The sequence below is a fragment of the Euprymna scolopes genome, chromosome 14, assembly GCF_053919585.1.
Source record: "Euprymna scolopes isolate OS-2025 chromosome 14, ASM5391958v1, whole genome shotgun sequence".
NCBI classification, from domain to species: domain Eukaryota; kingdom Metazoa; phylum Mollusca; class Cephalopoda; order Sepiida; family Sepiolidae; genus Euprymna; species Euprymna scolopes.
The window spans coordinates 60294349-60316732 of NC_136495.1; the positions used below are offsets into that span (position 1 = coordinate 60294349).

The 22384-nt window shown below is 34.6% G+C and overlaps 2 protein-coding genes across 4 annotated transcripts in view; both read left to right on the forward strand.

The window, feature by feature from the left end:
• The window catches only part of LOC145293038 (thymidine kinase 2, mitochondrial-like), a 582922-nt gene extending 581805 nt beyond the window's left edge, over positions 1-1117 (forward strand). For 2 of the 3 annotated variants that reach the window (XM_080139339.1, XM_080139341.1), the window contains one exon: positions 917-1059. The gene's annotated coding sequence lies outside the window, so the exon portion shown is untranslated. Of the gene's footprint in view, positions 1-916 lie in introns of all 3 variants that reach the window. The other variant, XM_080139340.1, reaches the window with a different exon arrangement.
• Positions 1118-15785: 14668 nt separating this feature from the next.
• On the forward strand, positions 15786-17873 carry LOC145293040 (dolichyl-diphosphooligosaccharide--protein glycosyltransferase subunit 2-like). Its single transcript, XM_080139344.1, has one exon. It carries the CDS (start codon positions 15955-15957, stop codon positions 17842-17844), a length of 1890 nt encoding a protein of 629 aa, XP_079995470.1. The 5' UTR covers positions 15786-15954; the 3' UTR covers positions 17845-17873.
• Positions 17874-22384: the final 4511 nt, after the last annotated feature.

The following is a 22384-nucleotide window of genomic DNA, read 5'->3' on the forward strand; positions in this document are numbered from 1 at the left end:
AGTTTGGTTCAAATTGTTTTCAGCAGAAATGATAACTACTCCTTTTTTTCCTCCTCCTTACCACAATGGAAAAGCAAGTTTCCTTTCTCCACATGCTTAATGTCAGACAAAATTTCCATGGACAGAGTTTCTTAGCGAGGGCTTCTCATCTGGGGAACACATTACCACAGGACTGTTTCCCTGTTGATTTCAACTTGGTCGTTTTTAAACCCAATGTTGACAAATTGTTGTCATGGATCACCCTATAAGCAATCAAATGCAGTTCATATCATTGATCAGTGTTAGTACTCTTATATGTACTCATTTTTCATTTAAAAATCATTCCTGTCTCATTGACCCTTATCCTCGAGTGGATCTTGGCCTTGGGAAGTGATGAGCCTCAAAAGTATATTAAAAGAAAAGATGATTTACTTGATATTTATGTAATGAATATGAGTACATTCAGGTTCCTTCTCACAAGAATATGATTGGCTGATTACGTTATAAATATTGACTGGTAGATCAGTTTGAGAAAAGCATTGAAAGATATGCTGAAAGCCTCATGCATAAGAATATTACCAGATCTGACCAGAAACATGTATTTAGTAAGGCTACTTACTACATTATTACTAGAGCTATGACAACAGCATATTCTTATTGTTTTGACACTCGAGTATATATCTGACACAGACACAGTTAATCAATCGAGAACCACATCACTCTAAGATAGCAACAGATACACGCTCGAGAGTCAAAACAATGAAAAGAATATGCTGTTGTCATAGCCCTAATTATTACTCAAATATGTAGCCAAAATCACTCAGCTACTTCAAACAAATATATCCCTTTACACAGACATAGTTCATGTTTCTAGTCAGTCGTAACAATCATATAATTTAAATAAATATTTTTCTTCCTTTTTTTTTTTTTTTTACAGGCATACCAAAGTTGTTCTGTAATGGAAAAAGTATATTCCTGTCCATGACAAGATTTTAATAAAGATTCAAGTACATTGAAAGGACTATAAAACAAAAAAAAGTATGATAAACCGTTATTGAAGAACAAGCAGCAGCTAAAAGATCAATTTTATTGCTCATAGACTCCTTTACAATCTTTGATCTGGAAACATGCAAAAAAATGTCTGACCCCTACAAGCTAACAATTCTTCATGACAGCTTCCTTCTTTGCCATGATCCCAATTATAAAAATACTCATTTGACTTTTGTAACTTTTTGTAGTTAGTGTAAGCATTATTTATTTGACTTATTTAAAAATAAAATAAAATTTATGATCTGATGGGAATTGACAGGGAAGGAACACTGTAAGTATTTCTATGGGCAATAAAATTAATAGTTTTAATTAGTAAGAGATAAAAGTAAACATTATTTGCTTTACAAACTCTTTGGTATGAAACAAACGTTTCTGTATAGCTTGCTTGCCATAATTGTGTATATATATATATATATATATATATATACAAATAAACATTTGGAATTAAATTCTGTAAATTAAAAAAATTTACAACAAATTTATTATTCAATAAGTTTAAGTTTACAATACTCTGCAATCTGTAATTTGAAAGTGTTTCAAAACATGTATGCATAACAATAATAAATTTGATTTATCTGAACATTACAAGAATTATTTATTATTGCTACAATGCTCTGCCTTCAAACATATTGAACTTCTTATATCCATAAAGATTGCTATTTCGATTCATCTCAGTTTTGGGCATTAACTCTGAATGGATAAAGCTAATAGCTGTAATTGGTAGATGAATCTTTGTTTTGGCCATCTGAATAGTTTGTGTTATACCAGCAGGGCTATTAGGTTGGTGCAAAAAACTATCGTTTTTTGATATGAAGTTGAATATCAAAAAAGATTATTTTTGCACCAACCTAATACTAAACATCTTGGAAATTAATAAATAGCCATGTATACTCTTGTTTCCAGTCCTGATACACTATGCTACTAATTGGTGCTCATCCAGATTCTTCCCTATATTAAAAGAACAAAAATCAAGAAAAATCTGTATGATGTACATAGTTGTGATGGAAAAAAATATTGTACACTAAAAATTATGTATATTGATCCAGTAGTTTTATTTTTAAATGTGAAAATCAAATTTTATAGCAAAAGTATGAGAGACAATCTTGTGACAGAATCTGGAAAACAGTGAAGAAAGAAGGGAGATAACTTCAAATAATTCAAATTTACGAAATTTTAAAAAGCCATTCTTAACATGGGGAGACATTGCAAAAACTAAAATTTGCTTAAAAATGATTCTTTTATTAAAATGAAACTACTTGATCAATTTTTAGTGTACGATATTTTCTTGTCATTTTTCTTCAGTTTTATAAAATGGAAAAGGAACAAAAAAATGGCAGTGTTAAACCGTTCTCTTGTTGATACAACACATGAAAGTCTTTTTTCTTTTCTTTCCTCAACTTGCAATAAATCCTTGTGTATTCAATATTATTTTCTACTGTTCGTTCTCGTTCTAAACTGTTCAACAAAAAACTCAATTCAACTCTCATGCTTTAGAATTCGTCCCTTTTCACAGTTACCATATGCAAATTAATGGAATACGTTCACCAATGAGCGACCTACAAGGTTATGCTTGTCTTTTCTTTTCTACATTTTTAGCTGTCATTTTACAGGCTAAGTAAACAAAAAGTCATTTGCAAGAGTGATGATTTCTATTACAAATCGGTACACACATCATAGAGATTTTCCTTTTAATGGAAATTCTGAACAAGATCCAGCAAGATTACTGAACATTTTTTTGGGAAATGAATAAATAATCCATGTGTACTTCTGCTTTCAGCCCTGATCCTCTATCTTACCATTTTTATTCCTTTTTTTTTTTTTTTTTAGTTCTATAATTTTCAATTTTAATTACGTTAAAACTATTTATAGAGTTATTTCCCTTTATGTTGTGAATGCTTTTTAAACTGTTCTTCACCTCAAACAAAGCACAGTGCTACTTGGACATAAGAGGTTACTATTTGGGACCAAATCTACAAGAATACTATGTAGGGAATACTATGAGCAGCGAAATGTCTGTTGGCATTACACTTGAACTTCCGCATGTCACTACAGCCAAGGAAGCAGGGAGCCCAGAGAGAATTCCAAAGTCTGGCAGTTTGAGGGAAGAAACCATTAGAGTATAAGGCCATCTGGCATCTAGGGATTGCTACAGTGTAGGAGTGGGATTTTGTTGCTTGACAGATTAGTCAGGGGGCATTTACGTTAAGGTGGTAACAAGTACTTTGAGTTTGTCAGAGCACATTCTACTAAAATACTTGTAAAACATGCACAGGGATGCAATATTTTGGCGCTGGGACAGAGGTTTGAGCTTGGTTGATAGTGTGGGGCCTATTAGTTGGAGACTCTTTTTTGGACCTTGTCTAAGATCAAGAGACTAGTCGCAAATCCACTAGTCCATATGTGGCAACAATACTCTATGCATGGGCGAATTGTGGCTTTGTAGAGGTACAGAATACTCTAAGGTGTGTGTAATTTTCTAGCACGGCAAAGAGAGCCCATCTTCTTTGCAGCAGCTTTGGCAATGTCCTCAATGTATTTGTTCCAATGTTAAGCCGAGGAGTTTGAATGTAGAGCTTTCATGTATTATTAGTCATAGCAATTAGTGCTTGAGAAGGCTTCTTGTAATTGTTAAAAGAAAGAAACTTGGTATTGGAATGAGAAAAAAAACATTTTTAGTGACTCCACAATCATTGATTTGATCCCTGCTTATCTCAAGTGAATGAATAAAAAATGCAAATCTTTTTGCTATAACCTGCTGAATATTTTGATCCTGAATCAAAATATTTAGTAGTTTTTAATTTTGTTAATTTCTGAGTTTTTCTGTTAACATCTCATTGAACATTTTGGTGCTTGTTCATAACTCCCTTGAAAAATAAAAAAGAAAATGAAGAAAAAATTTATGTATACCCTGTGAGGAAAAAAAGAAATGTACACCAAAAATAATGTAAAATGATCAAGTAGTTTTATTTCCATAAAGAATATAATTTTTAAACAAATTTGAGTTTTTCCAATGCCTTTTCCTCCCCATGTTAAAAATAGCTTTCTAGAATATTGCAAAATTCAAATTATTTGGAATTATCTCACTTGTCCTGCAAAAATGACGTCAGGAGATCGAAAATCATTGTTTAATCATAAGATTTGATTTGCTTTATTTTTTTTTGTTGTTGTTTAAAACTATTTGATCACTTTAGGTGATTTTTGGTGTGTGACACCAACTGTGTGCCCCCCCACCAACAAATCGCCGACCCTCAACATTGTGTGTCATGGATTTTTCGTTTAACTATTCTTCTTATGGCCGGATCGTCATTTTCGTGCTGGTGACTATCGATAGGAACACATGTGGGTCCACAAAGTAGAAATCCCTATATATATAAAATGTACTCATTTTTTCCCTCCTATGATTTTGACCTTAATAGGATTAAAAATCAAGACATTCCATGCGAATGTAATATGCACAATATTTGAGGTGTGTTATAGGCATATTACCTCTCCACTTCTTTGATAATCATAGATTCCTATATTTTTTCTGCTGAGAGTTAACTGCCACAATCAGTTAAAATCAAGTAAAAGTAGTAGTAAAATCTTTTCTCTCTAATTAATTCCTCCTTCCCCCGCCACCACTTACACCGTTTCCAGGATCGTTCACAAGGAACAGTTACAAAGGAACACCGATTTGGGTTTTCTTTACTTTGTAGTTGCTTAAAAAAACTGGAATGGAATTGTACCATGCCTTTCTGTTCTATGCTTTCTACTGGGTGAAATGCATCATGGACTTAACCGCATCGAAGGGTTATTCATGCCATTTTTTTTTTTTTCGCTTTATTTTGTTTTGTAGTTGTTTAAAAAAAACTGGAATGGAATTATAACGTTCCTTATCGTTCTATGCTTTCTACTGGCTGAAACGCACCATGGGCTTAACCCAATCAAATGGTTATTTATGCCATTTTTTTTTTTTTTGCTTTTCACTGTGTTTTTTGTTTTTGTTTTTCCGAACACGTACATCATTTTTTTCCCCTTATTTTTGCTTTTTGTTTTTCCGCTTTCTTTTTTAAAGAAGTTTTACGTTTGTTCGCTGTTTTATTTTTTTGTTTTGTTTTGTTTTTTCCGATTTTTTTAAGAAGTTTAACATCGTTTTTTTTTTTTTAATATTTAAACAGGGCTATTACTTTGCTTATTCTTTACTTTACCCCCCACCCCACCCTCACCTAACACACACAGTCCAAACACCCGGACAACGCCAGATACCCCCGCTAGTATTAAAATAAAACAAATACAAAAAACACAAACGTCAATGTTTCACATATATTTGATGGTTGGGCTTGTGGGTGGGTGTGTGTTTTCTCCCCGTTATATCGATGTTACGTTCATCTGTCAGTCGCAGTTTGTCTCTATTTCTGTTTCGCAGTCAGCTCTAAAAACTATCCAACCGTTGTCACTATCAGCTCCCATTTACTGCATACGGCATCTAATTGTACACTGTCTTCTCTGCGTCGGTATCTGAAGTCCCCCCCCCTCCCGGCTACCAGAAGCTGACTTTCCCTGTTTTATCTGTTCTTTAGGTTTCTATTGTCATTGTCAAATCTAAAAGGCTCGATCTAAAAATACCTACAGATTCATTGTTTGCTACTTCCTGTTGCATACTGCTGTTATTTTTGAAGTACCAAATATGAGACTGTTTCATTGTTCTTATTTAGATGATAACTTATATATTTGTTGTTGTTCATATTAGTAAGAGTCTTAGGATGTTCATGCGTTGAGTTTTCATATGTCTTAAGATGTTCATGTTTGTGAAGATAGCATATTGGAGACATAAACAGGGTATATATAAAGAGAGAGACAGTTCTGTATATATATATATATATATAATAGACAGTGTACATGTTACTACAAGAGAGCCTAGCCTGTAATTCAACTAGAAGAGATTTTTGAATATCTTGATAGATAGACCGAGAGATAGTGCGTTTGACATTTATGTTTGACAGTTGTACATATAATATAAACACGTTACCTTTCTCGTTGTGATGATGAACATAGAAAGACGGCAGTTATAAAAAACAAAATGATCATTTATCCTTCGACCGGTCGGAAATGATTCTGTATTTCAGGGATTCAAAGTTGTTACATGGTTATTTCTAAACCCTCCCGCTTCCAGAGAAAGCCTTGACTCTAACCGAGAATCGGTCTGAACCTCTCTGATCTGACTAATCTAACTCCTGCTAACTAACTTCGAACTATTGAGAAATCACACGTATGTCTGGTCAACGTGACCACAACTCACGTGTTTCCAACATGCGCGATTTGCATGTTTCTGAAACCATTTCTGACGACCAGGAAATTTCCCATTCTCTTTGTTCTTTTACAAAGGAATTTAACTTACTTGTCTAATTCTGTAACCTATATTTTATTATGCATTCTTTCTAAGAATGTGAATAGTTTCCAGCCAAATTTGTATTTATTAAATATTTTAACAGAATCAACAATTTACTGGACATTCCATTTATAATAACATTCTGTGTTTATTTTAACTTATGATTGGAATTCTCAATTCCAAGTCGAGCTTCGCGAGTTCGAATCCTTGACTATCCTATTTCATATTTACATTTAACTAATTCCCTATTTTTTTACTTACATGAAAAGGGGGCAGCCCTTATCATTTAACACTTCCCATCTCTTTGTTTATTGTAAGAGACTTCCTATACCTTTTTCTATTGCCACTCCCCCCTCAGCACTTAGTGACTCAGGTCCACTTTATAGTATCAAAGGTGTATGATATTTTCTCTCTGTCATCATAAAAATTTTTTTTCATATTTGTTGTTTTTGATTTTTCATGGAGGAAGAGGGAGTTATGGACTTGTATCACTATTTTCTATGTTTATAATATCTTCACTTTTAGATTATCATGAAGCTTAATAGTTTGTAGAGACATGATATTTTTAATATGGTGTTCTCATTTGCAGTAGAAATAATTTTATGCATGCTTGGTTGTTGATTAATTAGATAATAATCATGGCAAAAATGGTATACTTATTTAAAACTAGCTGGAGATGTCCAGCCTTGCCCAGTTGAAAAATTACACTTAGAGATATTTTAATTCATGCAGATTTTGTATTTATTATTACAGACCCAATTCTCTATTGAATATTATATTGTACCTAATATATATAGTACTGGTTTGAAAAGATTTTTAAAAAATACTTGGGTGGCATCAGCTAGAATCGAAACCAAAACATTTAGAGCTCTATCTGCATTTCCTACCATTTGAGCTACTGAAAGATAGATAAGAAAGGTTTAAAATTAAACTACTTTAGCATGAATTTGAATAAATTTGTGCATGTGCAAAAGTAATAAAAATATATCTACAAGTTGAAACAAACATTTTGCATTTCACCTTGCCGACATATTTCTGTATGCATTAGTCATCCATTCAAAGATTTTATTCATTATAAACCATCCTTGGTGTATGATTACTATTTCCTGTTAATTTCAGTATTATGTAACCAGTAGTTTAAGAGTCTATCGGTTAAATATTTTCACACAGACACACACACATACATTTTATTTATATATAGATAATGAAAAATTGTCACTTGTCCAGAACTAATATTTACTGTTAAAAAAAGAATTAGTCTCTTGTTCAGAAGTCTCCTTATATTAAAAAACAAAAAATAAAAACAATCTGTATGATGTACATACTTGTGACAGAATGAAAATATCATACTCCAAAAAGCATATAAATTGATCAAATGGTTTTATTTTTATAAAGAAATTCATTTAAAAAAAAAAAAATGTTCAGAATGGCTTTCTTAAATCTGGCAAGATTGAATTATTTGGAGTTATCTCCCTTGTTTCTTCAGGCGGTCTTCAAGATAGCCTTGCAAGATTGTTGCTCGTCTTTTAGCTATAAAATTTGATTTTATTATTTAAAAATAAAACTTGTTGGAGACTTGCATAAATCCCCTGAAATCAATAAATAAAAAGAAATTACTACCAAATAATGTAAAATAAACTTTTTTTTATTTTTCGTTAAAAGAAAAGAAATTACTTTTTAGTGTGCGCCAAGGTGGCAATCTGTATGAAAGAAGGAAGGGAGGAAAAGGTGAAGACTTGAAAGCATGAGAGAAAAAGTCCTACTATGCGTTGTGGCAAAGTGAGAGAAAGAGAGAGTCAAGCAATGTTCTTTGACGGGCAAGAAAAGCTGTCATTTCAGCTACTGAATTTCACTCGGTAAGCATTGCTGTTGGTGTCGGTTATCCCTTTCTCTGATGATAGAAGTTCTCCGTGCCGTTTATATTTCTTTAGCGGCTCCCAGAGGCTCGCAAAAACAAGTTTTTTAAATCGAGCCCTGATTGGTCAAAAATATGAATTTTTGACCAAAAAGAAAAAAAAGTGCTTTCAGCTACGTCGGCCATTTCTCTTGCTTTTTTACCCAAAAGGTTTGGGTGAATGCTGTAATTCCTGCGCAAATGAATTTATTAATTTTAATGTGTGTGTGTGTGTGTGTGTGTCTTAGAAAAATAAAATAAGAAACAGCACAAACTGTTTGATCAATTTACATGATTTTGGTGTATGATATTTTCTTTCTGTCATGGATACACACATAATGCAGATTTTTCTTTATCTTTGGATTTTATAGAGGGTAATTCTGAACAAGCACCAAAAAATCATTGATAGTGAGGTTGATCATAATACAAGTTAGTCATGCTGTTGTATATTAGAGCCCTGTAGGCTGAATTTATAGTGTTTCCATGAAACTGCAGGTATTGATGGACGATCATACTGTTATTGAAATATAAAATATTTCATAAGCTAAGAATGTTAGAAAATAAATTTTTTAAACAATAAGAGATTTATATGTCAAATATTTTAAAGTCGCAATAAAATATTTCAGTTTTGCTGCTTCAGTTGTCTCCCCTGTGGCCTTGCCAGTCCACTAATGTATATGTTGAGGGTGAGTAAAAGTGCAGTAAGGTCATCAGAGTACATTTCATTCAAGTATTTGTAAAACAAACACAGGGACGCAACATTGTGGCGATGGGACAGTAGTTGTTACTTGGTAGACTATGTTGGATTTATTAAGTTATTAGGTTAGAGGCTCTTTTTTGTACCGTGTCTAAGATGGAGAAACTAGTGGGTGGTGCACCAGTCCAAATGTGGTACTGGTTTGAAAAGATTTTTAAAAATAACTTGCCTAATGTTTGAGCTACCGACAGATAGATAAGAACGATTTAAAATTAAACCACTTGAGCATGAATTTGAATAATAATTTGGAATTATCTCCCTTGTCCTGCAAAAATGCCATCAGGATATCGAAAATAATTGTTTAATCATAAGATTTTATTTGCTTTTTTTTTAAACCATTGGATCACCGCATATTTGCCCAGACAAACGACTTCCTGCTTTGAAATGGTTCGCATTAAACAATGTAGCCAAATGAAAAATACATTTTTCAGCAATATCTACTACTGGTCCACTTTCTCAACTAAAGATCTACTACTGGATCTGTGTTTATTATGAAGTTTAACTAATTATTTTTGAACAAATGCAATTTATCTTTTCCATTACATTTATTTTATTCAATTTATTATATGTGAAAAATTCATATCTTTGGCCCATGGTGAGTAAATATTAAAAAAATTAAATTCATATTTTTGGCCAATGGTAAGTTTATATTTAAAAAAAATACTTTCAGCATTTTTTTTTTTTTTTTTTTTTTACAAGGAAGTCACCACTTATCAAGGCCCGGAGGGCACTCAGGGATAAGGGTTATTGCGTGTACAGTACTCAATGGGATAATATTGTAGTCATCACTAGTAATGGACATTATACAGATAGAGAATTGCATCAGTAGTGAGATATCTTCTAGAGCGGTAGAAAGATCTCACCATCTTTCCAGTGACCTTGGCAACAGATTTGATGTAAGTGTTCCATTTCTGATCAGGAGTAAATGTCAAGCCCAGAAGCTTGTCAAAACATGGAGCCTTCCTAAGATGAGAGCCATCCATTTCAATTGAAGCCAGATGGGGATCAGAGCGTTGATGATGTAAAGATAGGAGCTTAGTTTTAGATGCATTAAAAGTAACCATGCACCTCTTCCCCCACTGTACCACGTGCTCAAGATCAGAGGAGGAATCAGAGAGAAGAATCAGAGAGAACTTTGTCATTTATGGCCTTTGATGTGTTGCCATAGATGGTCATGCCATCAGCATAGATGTAAACAAATGATTTAAGTATGTGTTTAGGGAGATCATTGATGTAGATCAGGAAGAGAGTTGGGCCCAGAATGGACCCCTGAGGGACACCAGCATTAATACTGTGTGCTTCTGATTTCTTCCCATCAACCACTACTCTTCTGAGCCTATCAGAGAGAAATGATTTAATAATTGAGAAAACATTTCCAGTTATACCATAGCTGGAAATCTTGTGAAGTAGGCCCTTATGTCATACCTTATCAAAGGCCTTTTATATGTCAAGAGCAATTGCCCTAGAAGGGAAGCCTTTGTTGAGAGATTCACTAATCCTATGAGATATAACCATTAGCACATCTGCTGTAGATCTAGCAGAATGGAAACCATATTGCATGTCACTAAGAAGGTTATTTCTGCTGAGGTGGCTAACTACTTTTTTATTTAATATGGATTCCAGCAACTTACTCATGGCATGCAGGAGACTTATTGATCTGTACTGAGAGGGAGATGACCTGTCACCTGAATTCTTAAATACAGGGCATACTGATGAGATTTTCCAGGATGTTGAGAAGCAATTCTCCTTAAGACAAAGCTTAAACAGTGTTGTAAGTATGGGGGCAAGTTCTGGTTGAAGCTTTTTCAACACTATAATTGAATTGCCGTCAGGGCTAGTTGCTTTACTGGAATCAAGGTTTTTAATTAGCTTGGCAACATAACGCACAGATATTTGTATGTCGCATAGCATGTTGTCTGTTATAGGAGGAAATACGGGGAGTTGATGGCCTTGGTCGCATAGGGTAGAATTAGCTGCAAAGTTCTTGGTAAATAGTTTGGCTTTGTCTGATGCTGACGAGATGACCTCAGGTCCATTGATGATGGTTGGGATAGAACGCATGCTTCTGTTCAGGATCCTGTTTGCTATTTGCCAAAATTGGTGAGAATCAAGCCGCTGCTCAGCTACTTTGGATTTAACGGACTGAGCATATAGCTCTCTTGCATTTTTTATTACTCTTTTACAGTGGTTGCTGGCAGTCCTGAAAGTAGCTTTAGTTTTAAACATATTTAATTTATTTTAAATATTTAAACAAAATAATTAATCGATACCATGTAGGGGTACCACTTCAATATAACTGAAAGTAATTTAAACTGGGGTGCTTGTGCAGTATAGTCGGATTTCAAATAAATGCATCTTAGGTAAAAACACAGTTATGTACTTACTTGTCAAAATTAATAAAACGTCCAAAAATTACAAAAAATAATTGAGTAGAAGATTCGTTAGAATATATTTTACAAAAATTCATATATATTAGCTGTCTACCATTTTCTATTTTGAAATGGCGGATTTGTCAAAATCATAGGTTGCAGTTACCTCCCCTGGCTTCTATAAACTTTTCAACATAAACTTGTATGATAAAACTCTATAATTCGAAAACTTTTATTTCTACTTATTTTATGTGTAATCATTTTTCGTAATTTTTAATAATTTCAACATGACATGTAAGTACATAAATATATTTTTAGCTAAAATGCATTTCTTTGAAATTCTATTATACTACACAAGCACCTAAACTGGTTTTTAACAAATCCTCATGGTTCTTATCTAGAATTCAACCTAGTTCAAAAATACAAAACTACATAAAAAAAATCTTTTTGAAATATATACCCAAAATGAAACGAAGCATTATTTTCCAAAAACAAACACAAAACAGAGTCAGATTTGATTGTATCCTAGCTGAAATCTACAAAACTGATGGAAACCTCTTTCTGACCCAACTGCATCAACTCATCATTAAAATCTGGGAAGACCAAAGAATCCCAATGGACTTTAGAGACACTGCCATCATCAAAATCTATAAGAGGAAGTGAAACAGTTCTCCCAGAAACCAAAGCTGGCTTTCGCCCGACATGTAGAAGTAATGCGTCAACTCTAGGAGAGGTGCAAAGGGCAACATCAACCTCTCTATGTGGCATTTACTGACCTGACCAAGGCTTTCAACTCTATTCCAAGAGAATTGTTTTGGAAAATCCTTGCCACTTTTGGATGTCCAGAGAAGTTTATTGAGATCCTCAGGTTTCTCTACAAAGACGTGAATGCCACAGTCCTCTATCCTGACAGCATAGATGAATCCTTCAAAGTTAAAATGAGAGTCAAACAGGCCTTTGTCATGACCCCGACACTTCATCATGTTTGTAACAGCCATCACACACATGGTCAAGAAAGATCTTCCTCCAGGACAACATTGTCTACAGGAAAAACAGGTAAGCTTTTAGTCTTTCTTGCCTGAGGTTGAAAAATGAAACCCCAGTCACATCGTTGATAGAATTTCAGTACGCTGATGATAATTGCATGGCTTCCAGCTCAGAAGAACACCTTTTCAATGCCTTCAACCGTGCCTATACTCGCCTCGACCTTACCATTAATACAACAAAGACTCAGATCATGTATCAACCAAAGCCTGGGGACAGGGCCGACATTGCAGTTCCCTCCCTCACCATCAATGATAAACATCTGGAGAACATGGACTACTTCCCATGACTTGGGAGCCACCTGTCATTCAATGCTGACATCTGACTAAGTTCAATACTGCCTAAAATGTACCAGAGCTGCCTATGACTGTCTCCGAAGCTGTACGTTTCAAGACAGCCAGGCATATTATATATACACTGCATATTTTTTTTTCCTAGGAAGGGGAATATTGCGCAAGCCTTTTCTAGTCTCACACAAAAACACGCGTTCACATTTCAAGCTATATTACTTGTCATATACATACGCGCACACAAACATACGCGCCCACGTCCACACACGTACATATATTCACATTCGCGTACATACATTCACGTGTATATACACACACGCTAACGTACACACATGTACTCACATACAAGCACGCATGGACGTCACTTCCCCTTTCAAAGGAAATCCACGCATGCGCAAAAGACCATTGGAAACGACTATAAAAGCAAGAGACAAGCTGTTTCCAGCCTTTTCAGACCAGCTTCCTAGCTGGGCGGTCTACAGACCGACAGCGTGCCTTTTCGGCATGCACGCGCGTACCTCACACCACTTGCTACTATATGAGACAAAGAGCTAATAGACCGTATGTACATTTTATATGCTTTCTATCTCCATAACCTGGTTGACTTTCTCACTCTCTCCCCTTCAGTTTTGGTCCATCAACACACTCATGCACGCACTCACTCTCTCTCTCTTTCTCTTTCTACATGCCGGATGGCCATTTCTCGTTCCCCTACATTGCTCACTTCTCTTCCCACGCGCAAACAAACGACAGTGACTCGAACGTGAGATGAACACACATTTCCTTTTTCCTTCTATACTACCAATCCTGCAACAAACGATGGTTACACTCGCGTGGACATGAACACATGTTATATCTAAAACATTCATTCTTTCAACAGTAAATAAACGACGTTTATCTTATCCATCAATTAAGTTTTTGTTTCCTTCAATTCCATTCGTTTCATTATTTTTCTTTTGTAACAGGATTAGGATTTACATATCCTAGTCCTCTACAATATACAAAAATGGCTGTATACAAAGCTATCACGCTCCTGATGCTTTTCTAAGCCTCAGAGATCTGGACAATGTACTGCTAATAGTTCCAGGCACCGGAAAAGTATCACCACACTGCCTGCAGCACATTCTAGACATCTCCTGAGAGAAATATCGTACTAACCTCAGCATCAACATCACCAGCGTTGAAGCCATTGTTATTAGGAACCAACTGAGGTGGTTGGATCGCATCGTCAGGATATCGGATTCATGGCTGGCGAAACAGCTTTTCTATGGGTGTTGAAGAGGCCAGGAGAAATACAAGGATTTTTTGAAAGCAAACTTTAAGAAATATGGCATCAATACAGATACGTGGGAGACCCAGGCTAAGGACAGGCAAACCTAGAGACAGCCCATCATCGAAAGCACAGTTACCTTCAAGGACCTCAAGGAGAAGAAAAAGAGAAGGAGGGAGAGTAAAGAACGCTCTCGAACCAACCCTCCAAATGGAAATGGAACTACCAGGCCTCATTGCGGAAGGCAGTTCAAGGCCAGAATCGTCCTTGTCAGTGACCGCTGCACACACCAAAACCGAGAACACGACTACCATCCTCATTGTTGAGGGATTGCCAAGAGATTCAAAAAACTCACATAAATTGATCAAGCAGTTTTATTTTTGTCAAGAAAATCATTTTAAAACGATTTTAAATGCTTGATGTGAAATCGTTAGCATTAAAAGATTGATTTTGCAAGTTTGAATTATTTTAGATTTATCTGCCCTTATTTATTTTTTTTTTTTTTCCAAATGGTAACGCGAGACAGTCACGTTTTGCTTATTCATAAAATTTGATTTTATTTAAAAATAAAACTACTTGATCAATTTACGTAATTTTTGGAATATGACATTTTCGTTCCGTGACATGTACATCATGAAGATTTTTCTGTAATTTTTTTCCTAATGTAGGTTGAACTGTGGGATTGGCATCATCCTCATTTTTTTATATAAGTTATTACATCAATAATTTTAGAGATGAAAACACTGTTATTTTTTTCTTCTTCTTCTATTACTACTACTACTACTAATAATAATAATACTACTACTAATAATAATAATAATAATTAAATTTAACTTTGAAAATGAATTTTGGTACTTGTGCACTTTTGCCACCGTGCTGAAATAACGTTATTATTTTGAAAGCCATTCTTAACATGGGGAGAGGAGGGTGTTTTGTAACTATTCTGTGCTTAACAATTTAATAATAAAACATTTGGCCTTTGGGTCAAGATCAAAGTGTAGTATCTGTTCTTCAGATGCTACACTTCAATTTCTTGTTCTCTGTCAGTGGAGGAGAGATCCTTCACGACTGAGACAATTTTTATTTTTGTTCCTTTTCTCCACATTAAAAAACGACCCTGGTGTCTAACTCTGTCCCGTGGGGAGGCATTGTAAAAAGGAACAATTTAATAATAAAAAAGATATTGTGAAGCTTGAATTTAACATGAAAAAAAAAAACGGTAAAACTATACAAACACCGTGACAGCGAATTAACCCTACCCCTAACCCTAACCCTAACCCTAAACCCTAACCCTAACCCTAATCCTAACCCTAACCCTAACGGCCTGTCACGCTGTTTGTATAATAATACCAAAAAAACTATTTAAAAATAACCCAGTGGCAAAAGTGCATAAGCACCTGAATTTTATTTTCAAAATCCTATCGTAAAAATAAAAATAATTTGGGAAAACAAAGCAAAAGTTTTTAAAAGTCGGGGGGCGGGGGCAACAAAAATGAAAGTAAGAAGTGTTGCAAAGTGTACTAATATACAAACAAATTAAAACTCGATACCGGCATCAAGTAAACCGGAAGTAGTCAGCAGTAACGGTATTACTTTTAATTATTTTTATATTTTGTTGAAGCCAGTTTGTTTATTAAAAAATAAATGAAATGTTACTAAAACCATTAATTTAAAAGAAAAAAATGTAAATATATATATATATATTTTTTTACTTTAATTATAAAAAATTAAAAAAGAACGATTTTCCGGAAGTTGATCATAATCTCCGGAGCTAATAGGGAGCTAACGAGATACTGCCACGTTCGCTGAGTACAGAATCCAGGTATCTTCGTTAACGTCAGCAACTCTATTCCTTTTACTAGGGTATTGTTGAATTTATATTTTATTCTCTCTCATATTTTCTTTCTGAATATATGATATTGACTGTTTCATTATGAGAATATTGTGTTTATTCGCACTATTCAGTGTCGGCGTTGCTTTAACGCCGACCTCATATCTGACGTCGGTTGACCAAAACCGATTTAAATCCGTGTTTCTATCGTCGTCGGAGAGTTCCGATCTGGTTACGATCCATTATTCTCTTGCTGGACTCGGAGTTCTTGGTGCCACGCCGATTAATAACGCCCGAACCTGCCAAAACATCAAAGATTCTGTCGACCCGTCCAGTTTATCGACTCTGTACCACGTCGTATCTGCCGCATCTTACTTGACCGATTGTAAGGTTGATATCAGTTCCGGCTTGGACCTACTTAAAGATGCCATCAATCCAGCTTCTCCGATTATCGATATGTTCCATGCGTTTTTTGCCTTGAAGAAATCGGGTAATTCAGTCGACGAAGCTGCATTAATTCCTGCCCTGATAGAATCGCTGAAAAAGGACGATTTACCAGCCAGTCATGGATACGCCTTTTTAGTTGCAGCTGAACTGGGTGGAAACGTGGCCAAACTGTACGACAGCATCGAAGATATTGTCGCGCAAGCAGACGAAGTTGACGAGAAATACCTACAGTTCGAAGGTGGACTCTACGTTACATCTCTTGTGGTCGACGGAGCATACAAATTGGCCGAAAAACTCAACAAGGCCCCCTTGATCAGCGAAGACAAAGTTGTTAAGTTTGCCAACTATTTCCTTAGTCGCAAACACGTGCACCAAGTTAAAACTGCTTCCCAGCTTCTCTCTGTGGTGAAGACCCTGACCACGAACCCGTTCCACGTTCCCGTTGCAATCACCCGGGCCAGTTCGGTCGCTGTTAGTCCGGTCACCCCCAATGTTCAGGTACGTGTCACTAACTTGATGGGTGCCGTCCTTGAGAAGCCGATCAACGTGGTAGCAGATTCTGCTCGACACATGACCGACGATGCCGTCGTCCTCAGCAAGAAAACCTTCACCCCTTCAGCCAGTGATAGAACCCTGTTTGAGTTGAACTTTATGCAGGCCAAACCGACCCGTGGTTTCTATAAAATTGTAGTCAGTGCTACACCGTCTGAAGCCGACGGCCGCCTACTTGGACTTACGGGGGCTGAAGTGCAGGTCAAAGTTACTATCCAGGTTTCTATTGAGAACGTTGAGATCGGGGTGGCCGATAAAGACCAAACCACCGTGGCCAGAACCACCAAACTACAGCACCCTAACAAAGCGGCCAACGCTCTGGAAGCTGACTATCACCAGAAGATCCTGATGAAATTCCAGCTGAAGGACAAGAGCAGTGGACAATTAATGACCGCGCACCAAGCATTTGTGAGGCTGACCAACCTTAACACCAAGCAAGAAATCATTTTCGTGACCGAAGCTGACAACACAAAGATCAACAAATTCGATCTCGATATTGGAAGCGGTGCCAAAGATTTTGGTCACCTTTCCGGACGCTATTCTATGGAGTTGATTATCGGAGATGCTATTATTGAAAACCCCTTCTCCTGGCACCTGGCGGATTTGGTACTCACCTTCCCAGAATCAACTGCCCCGAAGAAAACTGTCCTTGACCAATATGCCCCAAAACCGATAATTAAGCATGAATTCAAAGCTCCCGAGAAGAGGCCGGCGATGGTTGTTTCAACAATTTTCACAGTTCTCGTAGCTGTGCCTTTGTTGATCTTGTTTATCCTGTGGGCCCGGTTGGGTGTGAATATTTCTAATTTCCCCATGTCTATCAGCGCTGTTGGTTTCCATGTATGCCTGGCTGGCATCTTTGGTTTTTACTTTCTCTACTGGCATTCTTTGAACATGTTCCAAACCCTCAGATATGTCGGCCTTCTTTCAATACCCACTTTCTTGTTTGGAAACCGGTTACTTAGCAGTATAGCGGCGCAGAGGAAAAAATGAGTCTTTATAAATGTATTTTTTTTTTTTTTATATACAAAAAGAATTCATTGTAACATTTCCATTCCAATTTAATAATAAAAAAAAAAAATTTGAAAATTATAGAAAAAAAAAGTAAAACGTAGCCAGTTATTCCTTTTGGTACTTATGCACAATACGGATCGTGCTGAAATAACGGTATTTAAACAAAACTATTAACATGGGAAGGGCGTTTCGTAAATATTCTGTACTTTCACCTAACAATTTAAACAAGATAACCGTCAAAATTGAGTTGAAAGTCCTATCTAAAAAAAAAAAAAAAAAAAAATCAGTACGGTCCATGTTCGGCATAAGTACTTTCCCGTTTATTGATTTGAATCAATATTTGGTACATTTGTAGAGAAGGACCTTCAACTACCCCTACCCCCTAAAAAAAAAGAACAATGAGTCTGCTTTTTTATTTTTAAAGTATGAACAGTGTTCACTTTGCAAATTTTGGAAGAGAAAAGAATTCATCACTTGTGTTCTTTAACATCCTCAAGCAAATTTAGAGAGCTAACACTTGAGGATGCTAAACTGCACTAGTACAAAAAATTTAATTCAGAATTTAGAGTGAGGGATCAGTTCGCGTGTAAATTTAAAGTGCAATGTTCACCCATTCACGAACCACTGTAACCAGATAGCATTTTAAGGGCATCGCGCATGTCACCAGAAGTTTTATTTTGACATTCTGGCATATTCCTAGACATTTCGGTAAAGGTGCAGCAATTGCAGCATCTTTCCACCTTCAAAAAAATCCTTTAAAATGACAACTATAATAGATTTTTGAAGGTGTTTAAAACGAAAATAACGTTTAAAATTCCAGGAAACAAGTAGTTTCCAAGATGTGAAGAAATTATAGTTTCAAAAATAAGGATCACATTATATATATATATATATATATATATATACACATTTTTTTTTTTTTTTTTTTTTAAACGTAAAATGACCACTCACTTTATGGCCACTTTTTGTTGAAGTGGGTGGTTGATCAACATAAAATGAACACAATTTAATGTAAAATGGATAATTGTGGCCTGGTAGACCAACGCAAAACCTACCTTTAAAAATTTGTTTTCTATGTGTTTTAAGGTGTGCTAAAAACGAATATCGCATTTAAAATTGGGGCCGGCAACTAGTTTTCACGATACTGAAAAGATAGTTTCTGCAAGTTTCATATAATAAAAAAAATATGCATGTACAATAATGGCCACCACTTAAAACAAATTCGCATTAAAATTTTTGGCAAATAAGTAATTTTCTGGATATTAAGCACTGTAATACTTTGTTATAAGTGATGCCCATTGTTACATGCGGCAAAAATATGCAAGTAGTTTCCATAATATTTCCCAAAAATATGCAAGTAGTTTCCAAGACGAAGAAATTGGTTTCAAAAAGTGAGGGACCATTTTTCTAAATCCCCCACTTTTTGAAACTATAATTTTTTCACATTTTGGAAACTACTTGTTTCCTCGAATTTCAAAAATAATTTTCGTTTTCAGCATCCCTGAAAACTTATAGTGGTCATTTTAAAAGATTTTTTTAGAGTGGAAAGATGCGCCTTTATTGGTATGTCTCAAGAAATATACCGGAACGCCATTTTGTTAAGTTTTTTTTTTGTTTGTTTGTTTTTTTTTCTTCTATTTTTATCATGCTGAAAAGTTAGTGAAAATAAAAATAATTATTTATTAAAAAACTTAGTTGCAGAAGATTTTTTTTTTATTATTAAAAAAGGAACTCTAAAAGAACATTTAAAAAAAAAACAGTTCTCTCTCTCCCAAAAACAACCCTTCCCTTGACCCTTAACACTACCACTAACCCTAAGTCAAGGTTGTAACAGCCCCCTCTAAAAAGAAACAAGGTTATGGTTACAATAACTATTCCCAAAATGTTCTTTTCTATCGATTTTGTGGTTTCTAGACGTTTGGTAAGTTTTATAGAAAGTTGACCTAGGGTTTACTTTCGGTGGCTTCATAACTCTGGCTTGCCTTATTTTGTCTTTTAGTCTCCACATTTCATGAGCAGTGTTTCTGACAAAAGGGGAAGAATTACTATTTTCTGGGTCGGAATCTATCCAATCGGCACCTATCGTTGGCTTTTTTTTTTTTTTTATTATTAGTATTTTCTATTTTTTAAGCTCCTCACATCAAACTGACTTCATGCCTTGTTTGGATCAATTTCCATTAAAAATAGTTATCTGGTTGAGAAGTAGGTTATCATTTTATGTTAAATTTCTATGATCCCCCACTTTAAATCTTAAAATGTGTCCCACGCTCACTCTGTTTTTTTTGTTTTTTTTTGTGGGGGGGGGGACTTTCACATGTAATTGCCTATTTTTTTTCTCTGATGGTGGGTAAGGTTTAGCTGAGGGTAATAATCTACAAAAATACCAAATTTATTTTTTCCAAGTTATTCTTGAGTCCAAAATTGCATTACGGACAGAGTTTGTGTTTTGCATGCTATGTTGGATCTTTTTGGCGGCCACAGTAAAAAAAAATTAAAAACAACGATTCTCAACATGAGAGAAACTCATCAAGGTATGGATTCATTAATTCTGTGTTTATATAGACCAGCAACCATGTTGAATGCTGATTTCTGAATCTAACAAACGAAAAAGAAAAAACATTTACTGATTTTTCTTTTGTAAATGGTTTTTTTTTTGTTTGTTTGTTTTAATTAAGTTTTTGTAAATTGAATTTTATTTATTTACCTTTTTTTTTTTTTCTTTTTTTTTTCCAAATTGCAAATACTATTTTCGTGTCACCTTTTCATTAAAAAAATTGGTTTTAATAACATTAGGAAAAAAGTAAGGTAAGCTTTTTTTTTTTTTTTTTTTTTTTTTTTTTATTACTTCCTTTCCTTCTTTAAAATGACTACTTTTACTGAAAGAAAACAAATATCGCATTTAAAATATGCCTCAAAGTAGTTTTCCAGATAAAAAAAAAAACAAGTCAGTACTTATATCATTAGTGGCCATTTTTGTATGCACAATTGTGCACCAAAAATATGTGTGCGTTTGCACATACAACACTGGCTACCAGTGATAACATATGGAATTACATTGCTTAATATCTGGAAAATTGTTTGCAGCAAATTTAAATGTGATATTCATTTTCAGCATACCTGAAAAACCTATAAAAGTCGTCATTTTAAAGGTGATTAAGGTGGAAAGTAAAAATTATCAAAAATAATGTACAAAAACCATAAAATGCAATGATGTAAATTGATCATATGCTATTTTTCTGTTTCAGAAACCAGAGTTTAATTCTTTGTTGTCATTTTTTATTTATTTTTTTTTTTTGGGCTGTTAACGTAACTTGTTTGCACAGAACCGATATGGGGACTGATCTATATAAGCACCTTATTTTTAATTATGTTTAAGATTTTGTATGATAGTAACTAAAATTTATATATATATAATAACAATTTAAAGAATATACGCACATCGATCAACATTTCAATATGTGCATAGTCAGGACTCCCAAATTAATCTTGCAATTGGAAAATAAATTAAGCATAAAATCTCAGAAGGCAACCGAAAAAGAAAAACAAAGGATGTTATATTATTTCTTCTCCAACATTTAACAATCACTCTTCCACCCCAACACAATCGTTAGACACGTGTATATTTAAGGCTTACCCCCTCCCCCCAAAAAAAATCGGAGAACGTGGAAATATCGGGACATTGATTGATCTGTGTAGACTTCTTACAATGTTTACATAATTTTATTTATAAAAGCTCTACACATATATTGAGCACTTTTGAAAATATAATCGGTTTTAGTCCATGTTATCAATATACTTAAACTTATATTATTTTTTTTCATGTATCTACAAAAAATGTTATAAGGAGATATAATATTTCATATCTATTTTCAGTATTTACCTCCACAGTGCTCAATATTTAAGTAGAGCTTCGTATAAACTAAGGCACTTCATTATAGCATCCCCCCGGCAAAACAGTACGATGGTTTGAAGGTCATTACTTGTTTTTGTGTTAGGAGAGTTCCATACCACAACAAAGGAAGGCTTTTTTTATTTATTTATTTTATTTTTTATTTTTTTTAAATAAATTAAAATTTTTGATTTTAAGCAGCAATTATGTGAAAATGTGACTTTTTATTGTAGAAACTTTTATTTTTAATTGCATTTTCTAATAATTACTGTTTTAGTTTATTTCAAGTTTAATTTAATTTACGGTACTTCTGCAGTTTACAGATCATGCTGAAATAATGAGTTTAAGGCTAACATCCCAAACAACTTCTTCAGATATTGAGGAATAACTGAGAAAGTTTAAAGTCGGTAAGTCATTTACATCAGATGGATTGCATTCTTAAGGAGATTATCCTATCACCAAAACTCTCTTGACAATCTTTAGTAAGTCTATGGAATCAGAACTACTAAATCAATGAAAACAAGGCCAGATTACCCCGATTATCTAAAAGGGGAATAGAAAAATGCAACTCCTACTTAATGAGTTTGACTTCAGTACTGTAGAAAATAATAGAGGGGGATCACTAGGGAG

Excerpts from the sequence above, each read along its gene's own strand:
- LOC145293040 (XM_080139344.1), top strand. The coding sequence starts at position 15,955 with ATGAGAATATTGTGTTTATTCGCACTATTCAGTGTCGGCGTTGCTTTA.